Source organism: Papio anubis, chromosome 2, assembly GCF_008728515.1.
Source record: "Papio anubis isolate 15944 chromosome 2, Panubis1.0, whole genome shotgun sequence".
Classification (NCBI taxonomy): Eukaryota; Metazoa; Chordata; class Mammalia; order Primates; family Cercopithecidae; genus Papio; species Papio anubis.
Window position 1 is genome coordinate 120,047,492 of NC_044977.1, and position 8,315 is coordinate 120,055,806.

The window sequence follows — 8,315 nt, forward strand, 5'->3', positions numbered from 1 at the left end:
GCCTAAATTCTGAAAAAATCTAAAGGGGAAACCTCTGTAAAGTTTCATTTTTGCACCCTGCTCCCAATTCCACTCATGTGGGAGGAGTTGTTTAAGACAGTGTCCTAATTATTTTGAATATACCTTTTTAGAGTTCATCCTTTGATTCTGTGAAACTTTTTGAACAGGGTAGTGACATAATCTTTAAAAATCACTCCTAATCATTAATTAAGCCTCCAGCACTACAGATCACATTTAAAATGTTTAAATATATTAATTTTTGAAATATTGTTTTAAAGTTCATAAAGTATAAAAAGGATGGTCCCTCAGTCATCCAGTTTCTCTCCCCAAAGTTAACCAATGTTACCAAATTGTGTGTGCATTTTCAAATAAAAATATGCAAATAGAAATATGCGCCAAATATGTTAATGTTTCACCAAATTGGAAGAACATCAATTTGTTTTTGGGAAGAGAGACTTTCCCAACTCCACACTAACTGTGTTCCACATCCTATATTTTCTTCCACACTAACGGGAGGGTAGAAGAGGGCCTGTAATCTTGACAGAAAAAAAAGCAGAAAGAAAAATGCAGGGAAGTAGAAGGCAGGATGACACTGAGAGAGAAGCGGTGACTACCAAATTCCAACTAAGCGCCCAGGATTTGTGTGAGGCACTGTGGCAAAGATGAGGCTTCTGACTGGGCAGCTATCTCCAGCCACTGACCATGTCTCACCCCTTGTCACACTCATCCTGAGTGCACACCAGGCCTCAGGGGCAGAGGCCAACTCAATTTTCAAGACGTGCAGTTTCAGAGTTTATAGTAAAGGAGCTTATTCACAAAGAAATGCTTCTATTTTCTTGGCAGCTTGACATGGTGGCACCAAGTCAGTTTTGAACATCATAATAAAAGAGTTATAAAGAGATATTTAACGAACTTGAGAAAAGTCTGTTTTTTTCCAACTTCCTTCTCAATAATTAAATATGTGCTCTTTGCTTATCATCCTATCTGAAGTGATTTAAAACTCTGATATGAGCGTGCCTCTGAGAAACAGGCCTTCACTGTAGGTGAAATGTTTCTAAGATATCTTCAGAACCAGAGCTCACTATACTAAAGACATTGGGTTGTTATTGATTTACTGATAGGCTGATGAGCCAGCCAATTTGCTCACCAGGCGCCAAAGTGAGAAATTATGACAGGAAGTTTTGTGGGGGGTGAGAGGGAGAGTGACTCACCAGCCTTGGTAATATTCCAAGGATCAGGCAAGAGTATAACAAACTCTGGTCTTGGCTAATTGTAAATCTTAACCATTAATGCAAAGGTCCACAAAACTAAAGGAATCAATGACGTATCTCCTCAGTTAAGATAAGAAAGCATTTTAACCCTTTGCTTTAAAGTCCTAACTTTTAAGATGAATAGTTCACTCCTGGCAAAAGATACAATTAAGCATACACAGAAAAATGCAGGCCTATTTTGGTACAATTATCAAATTCCATATGTTGCCAGGTGAGTGGTCATAATAGGACTTTATTAAGCAGTGAGAAAATTGGACGAGACTAGTTGACACCTGAACAGCTGTACTGTTTCCGGTGTCAGTAGTGCACAGACCCTTGTAATTATAACTTAGGATAGTTATCAGAAAAGAAGTTAATGTCATGTTTAAATGTGGAACCTTCACATTTTAAATGTACAGGACATCTATTGGGAGAGACCCCAGCTGTACAGTCTCTGAATATTGTACCCAAAGTGATAATCCTGGAGTAGTGGTAACACTATGTTTCTATCTCTATAATGGCCTATTCAAACCAATGTGACTAAATTAAGCGGATATTTGATCATTACCCGCTGTCCACTGAGACTAGCTCTGCCACCTGGGGCAGTCACTTCCCACCTCGATCTCACTTCTGTAAAATGGAAGGGTGGAATTGCTTCCTATCTGTTATATAAATGAAAATGACCTCTTTGGCAGTAAAAATGATTTAAGTAAACAGTCAATATTTTGTGACTCACAAAACTGAGATAATCTTCTTTAAAACTGTCCTAGGTATTCCTTGTGGAGAAGGCAGGGCGACGTTCTCTCTTTCTAATTGGAATGAGTGGGATGTTTTTTTGTGCCATCTTCATGTCAGTGGGACTTGTGCTGCTGGTAAGTTTGGTGCCTACACTGAGGTTTTTCATTAACATATGATGGTACCTGGCACCTCTGTGGTCCAGGTAAAAGTGCTTTGTATTCAAAAATATTTGAGACTGACTTATGAAATAAAGCCAGAGCAACAGCATAAAATCAAAGGAGATACATAAAGAAAAGATGAACTAATTTCTTGGGTTTAAGGCTGAATATCAGCATGTAAATTCTGGTTGACATCCAGGGAGGCCATGTACCCATGGTTAGAGCATAGGCTCTGGATTCACCACCAACTGGGTTTTAATGCTGACTCTGCCACATGGCTTCCTGTGTGACCTTGGGCATGTACCTGAACCTCTGCCCTCTTGGCATTCTCATCTACTACTTCACAGGAAGCTATACATCTTGTCTGGAAACCTTGTATGAGTAGGAGCAAAGGTCACTGGATCCTTGCCCTGCCTCTTTCCCAGGAAAATCCTAATCCAGAGGATTTCCTTATAAGAAATCTAAGTCTAAAGAGTTAAGCATGATTCAGACTAGAACAATTTCTCTCAGACTAGAATAACTTAAGACTTGCTTGAACAAAACACATTAGAAAAAGATGTATGCCTGCCTCTGAACTCAGAGGCTACTTAGCTAAAGGAAAAAGCAGCTAATGATCTCAGTCCCACTATTGTTTTTGTTTTTTTCCTCAGAATAAGTTCTCTTGGATGAGTTATGTGAGCATGATAGCCATCTTCCTCTTTGTCAGCTTCTTTGAAATTGGGCCAGGCCCGATCCCCTGGTTCATGGTGGCTGAGTTTTTCAGTCAAGGACCACGTCCTGCTGCTTTAGCAATAGCTGCATTCAGCAACTGGACCTGCAATTTCATTGTAGCTCTGTGTTTCCAGTACATTGCGGTAAGCAGCCTAATATTTCACAGATTTACTGAACAGAAGAGAGGGTCAAACAACTGCTAACTGGAAGTCTGTGTTTGCTTTCTATCCAGGACTTCTGTGGACCTTACGTGTTTTTCCTCTTTGCTGGAGTGCTCCTGGCCTTTACCCTGTTTACGTTTTTTAAAGTTCCAGAAACCAAAGGAAAGTCTTTTGAGGAAATTGCTGCAGAATTCCAAAAGAAGAGTGGCTCAGCCCACAGGGCAAAAGCTGCCGTAGAAATGAAATTCCTAGGAGCTACAGAGACTGTGTGAAAAAAAAAAACCCTGTTTCTCGACATGAAAAGAAACAGTAAGGGAACCGTCTGTTTTTAAATGACGATTCCTTGAGCATTTCATGTATACATCTTTAAGTATTGTTTTATTTTTATGTGCTCTCATCAGAAATGTCATCAAATATTACCAAAAAAGTATTCTTTTAAGTTAGAGAATATATTTTTGATGGTAAGACTATAATTAAGTAAACCAAAAAGGCTAGTTTATTTTGTTACACTAAAGGGCAGGTGGTTCTAACATTTTTAGCTCTGTTCTTTATAACAAGGTTCTTCTAAAATTGAAGAGGTTTCAACATATCATGTTATTTTTTTAACACATAACTAGAAACCTGAGGATGCAACTAATATTTATATATTTGAATATCATTAAATTGGAATTTTCTTACCCATAGATCTTATATTAAAGGAGATATGGCCAGTGGCAATAAGTTCCATGTTAAAATAGACAACTCTTCCATTCATCTCACTCAGCTTTTTTCTTGAGTACTAGAATTTGTATTTTGTTTAAAATTTTACCTTTGTTCTGTATTTTCATGTGGAATGGATTACAGAGTATACTGAAATATGTCTATAGAGAAAAACTCTCATTTCTGGTAGGCTTATCAAAATATTTCAGCACTCATAAAAGAAAACCATTTTAGTTCCTTTATTTAATGGACAAATCTTTTGCAAGATGCAACGCTAAAAGGGTTTCACCTGATCATATAGCCTGGGCCATCAGTTAACATTAACATCTATTATAAAACCATGTTGATTCCCTTCTGGTACAATCCTTTGAGTTATAGTTTGTTTTGCTTTTTAATTGAGCACAGCCTGGTTTTCACATGCACTCAATCATGAGTCAGACATTTGGTATATTACCTCAAATTCCTAATAAGTTTGATCAAATCTAATGTAAGAAAATTTGAAATAAAGGATTGATCAGTTTGTTAAAAATATTTTCTGAATTATTATGTCTCAAAATAAGTTGAAAAGGTAGGGTTGGAGGATTCTTCAGTGTGGGCTTCTGAAACTTCATAAATGTTCAGCTTCAGACTTCATAAAAATCCCTGTTTAATTTTCCTGGAAAGACTAATTGTTTTATGGTATGTTCCTAACATAAAATAATCGTCTCCTTTGACATTTCCTTCTTTGTCTTAGGTGTATACAGATTCTAGTCAAACTAGAATCATATTCTATGGCCATTGCTAACATGGCCATTACTAACATGCATTGTACACTATCAATCTGCCTTTACCTACATAGGCAAATTGGAAATACAAAGATGATTAAAGAGATTTTAGCTTACAGTTAATTTTACAATTATGGAAATACAGTTCTGATGGGTCCCAAAAGCTTAGCAGGGAGCTAACGTATCTCTAGGCTGTTTTCTCCACCAACTGGAGCACTGATCAGTCCTTCTTATGTTTGCTTTAATGTGTACTGAAGAAAAGCACTTTTTAAAAAGTACTCTTTTAAGAGTGAAATAATTTAAAACCCTGAACATTTGCCTTGTTTTCTAAAGTTGTTCACATATATGTAATTTAGCAGTCCAAACAACAAGAAATTGTTTCTTTTCAGTGTGATTTGTTTTTCTTTTGGGCCAATTTGGGATAAACTATTTTCACTTGGGATTTCAGGATACAGTCAAAATGAGCTTAAATAACTGAGGACATCTTTGTGCTAAACTGTGAACTCTGGACAAAAATATAGGGTCTCTATATAGGGCAAGAACAGGAAAATGGCTCCTGGTTGGCTCTTGTATGCTTCCTCGGCAGACAAGATGGCCTTTGGGATGCCGATGGCCTTTGGGAAGCCCAGTGTTAACAATGATAAAGGAGCTTAACACTTTTATAGGCGATATATGTGATTTAATCAAATCACTACTCCTGATCTCATTTACTAACAGAATAAAGTGGTAAACATTTAAATTAAAAATTCCAAAGACCACTTTTAAGTGCTTATTCACTGTTTTGGCCCACAAACATCAGAAATTCAGACCCTGAAGTTTTCTGCCTCAGAGAAATTTAAGTACCTTATATTGTTCCCCCTTCTACAACTTTTTCCTTGCAGAGATACATGTGAGTTGAAAAGAAACATTAAAGGGAAACAAGAAGCTGATAAAGCTTTACAGGAGGACCAAATAACTAGCTTACTATAATAAAAAATCGTATGTCTTCAATGGTATACATCATAATAAAAAACAAAATTGACACTACTTAATTAGATTTAATCCCAGGGAAATTAGATGTGAATTTGAACACCTAACTTTCCAGGTCCTCCCTCATTTTTGTGGAAGTGTTTGTATACTCTAATGTCTTTACAAATGTGATTTTTCTCTTAGCTTGTTTGAAGTATGAGAATTAGAGTTTTTGGTCTGGCATTCACCTGCTACATCTACGATTGCCCACTGTCATGACTCCCAGGAAAAGGTCCTATCTTAGTTTCCTCCTCCCTACTTTCCTCTACATGGTCAGCACTGTAATGCAACTAAGATGTAGTAAGGCATTGCTCCCTCCCCCTACACTTCAAGGAGTTCACAGTCTAATGGGGAGTTCAGGAAGGCCAGAATATTAATATCCCCATTTGTGTCTTTTGCCTTCCATGGACCTGGGTTTCGAGCCCTCTCTTGTAAAATGGGCACAGTAATATTACCTACCTCAGAGAGTTGTGAGGATTAAACATGAGGTGCTAAGCATAGTGCCTGCTACAAAGAAAGTACTCAATAAATGCTACCTAGAACTAGTACTCATAGCCATACTGTTAGGATAAAGAATTATCATATACGAGATAGTTCCAAATTTTTCTTTTTAAAAAAAGGAGTTTTATAAGTTCAAGATAATATTTTCTTGCTTCAAAGAAACAATCTCACAACAATGAGGGAATGGGAAGAATCAGGAGATTGCTTACCTGGCAGGGGAGCTATCACAATCACAAAGGTGGTTTTCCCAGGGCAAGGCTCATCCATTATACTCCGGATGTGCTGACCCCTGCCATTTCCCCAAATATGGGAAACCCAACTGCATAGTTTGTAGTAGTGGGGGACTGTGTTCATGCTCTCCCCTGAAAAACACAACAACAACAAAGAATCAGAAGAGATACTAGGCTATCTAATTCCTAAATCCAAACCTGATATTCCTTAAGTAAGATTATAAGAGTTTTTATTGTATTTTTTGAATTTGCTTTTGTATAAGTTATGTTATTTTTACAGGATCTACATGTACTATTATTTCTTAGAATAATACTAATTATAAAACAAAATTCTGTATGTCACATTTAAATGTAATGTAATAGAATTATAATCACAAGACAAGATCAAACTTTGTTGATAATCCTCATTAATTGCCAAAGAGGTATATATATGTAGGCCAGCATACATGCATAAACTACTTCTTATTGCTAGTTTAATTGTTCCATATGTAGTAAATACAGCAGTTCAGCAATATCTTGTGCTGAACTGACCCTGTAGAGTCCTAAGCAGAGGTGATGAGTCAAATGTAAATACATATATATGTTTTTTTTTTTTCATGGCAATTATGTATTAGTGACCTGGGGAGAAAAAGTTTATTGACAACCACTCTGATCCATCTGCTGCTATTTTTACTGCTAATTTGGTGCATGATCATGAAAAGAAACTACTTTGAGTTAAAAGTATATACATACAATAGTTTGATATCAATAAATACATTTCTGAATGCTTAGTGTTGCTTCATTTATATAGAAAAAAACACACTTTAAAAACTGATATTGGTTTATTATGTATACTCATTTCCTTCTGACAGTACTTTCCCATTCTCATTTTAGAAATAAAATGTGAATGATTTTTTAAGGCCAAATTTTATTCCCATCTGGCAGTTGTTTTAATTATAAGTAGTAGAAAAACTAACCTGAAGATTAAATAAGAACAGTAGAAGAGAAATGAATGACTCTGTTTGATGAAAATAATTTAATTCAGCAAATAGTTAGTTGAGTTCCTTTTATGAACAAGATACTTTGTTAAAGTTCTGTGACACATACAAAGCTTAGAAAACATAGTCCCTACCCTCAGTCACTTGCATTCTCATAAAAGAGCTAAGATTTGAAAACAACTAGTTATAGTACTATAAGGAGTGTCGTAAGAGTACAGAAAGTACACATAAGTGGTTTTCAAATTTTTAAGTTGACACATTAAATTTTTTGTCAAATATTTGAAAATCTGCAAAAGATGCAATTTTTCAGAATATAGTATATATTGGCATTTTTTTAAATTACTGTGCTGTTTATTTATTCAATTGAATTTAAAAACTATAGTAATTTGTTACTATCTGCCATCAAAAAACAAAGATATTATGTATAAGCTTTTCATATATATATATACACACACACATGCATATGCCTCCAGCTACAAAGGACATGATTTTTTTTTGGCTGCATAGTATTCCATGGTGTATATATATATCACACTTTCTTTATCCAGTCGGCTATTGATGGACACTTTGATTCCATGATTTTGCTGTTGTGAATAGGGCTGCATTAAACATACAAGCTCATGTGTCTTTTAGACATAGTATTTTTTTCCTTTTGGTAGATGCCTAGTAGTGGGATTGCTGGGTTGAATGGTAGTTCTATGTTTAATTCTTTGAAGACTCTCCACACTGTTTTATTAATACATAGATGTACTAATTTACATTCCCACCAACAGTGTATAAGCATTCCCTTTTCTCTGTGTCCATGCCAACATCTGTTGTTTTTTGACTTCATAGTAGCCATTCTGACTGAAGTGAGATGGTATTTCATTGTAGTTTTAATTTGCATTTCCCTGATGATCAGTGATGTTGAGAATTTTTCATATGTATGTTGGCCACTTGTATGTCTTCTTTCGAGGACATGTCTGTTCATGTCCTTTGCCCACTTTTTAATGGATTGTTTTTTCTTGCTGTTTGTGTTCTTTGTAGACTCTGGATATCAGTCCTTTGACAGATCCATAGTTTGCAAATATTTTCTCCCATTCTGCAGGTTGTCTGTTGACTCTATTGCTTATTATTTT

General features: G+C 35.9%; 1 protein-coding gene, 1 long non-coding RNA gene and 1 other non-coding gene across 8 annotated transcripts in view; 2 read left to right on the top strand and 1 right to left on the bottom strand.

Annotated features, from left to right (window-relative positions):
• The window catches only part of LOC103882191, a 116,869-nt gene extending 110,592 nt beyond the window's left edge, over positions 1–6,277 (bottom strand). For all 5 annotated transcript variants that reach the window (XR_004181968.1, XR_002520158.2, XR_004181967.1 and 2 more), the window contains exon 1: positions 6,200–6,277. This is a non-coding gene — a long non-coding RNA (uncharacterized LOC103882191). The remainder of the gene's footprint in view (positions 1–6,199) is intronic.
• The window catches only part of SLC2A2 (solute carrier family 2 member 2), a 32,765-nt gene extending 25,780 nt beyond the window's left edge, over positions 1–6,985 (top strand). Inside the window, exons 9-11 of one of the 2 annotated variants that reach the window (XM_003894841.4) lie at positions 2,021–2,122; positions 2,797–3,000; positions 3,090–6,985. In XM_003894841.4, coding sequence (XP_003894890.2) covers positions 2,021–2,122; positions 2,797–3,000; positions 3,090–3,290 — 507 coding nt within the window. In that variant the 3' untranslated portion in view covers positions 3,291–6,985. The remainder of the gene's footprint in view (positions 1–2,020; positions 2,123–2,796; positions 3,001–3,089) is intronic. The other variant, XM_009201367.4, reaches the window with a different exon arrangement.
• LOC116274065 lies at positions 6,192–6,355 on the top strand. Its single transcript, XR_004182541.1, has one exon. It is a non-coding gene; the product is annotated as a U1 spliceosomal RNA (small nuclear RNA).
• Positions 6,986–8,315: the final 1,330 nt, after the last annotated feature.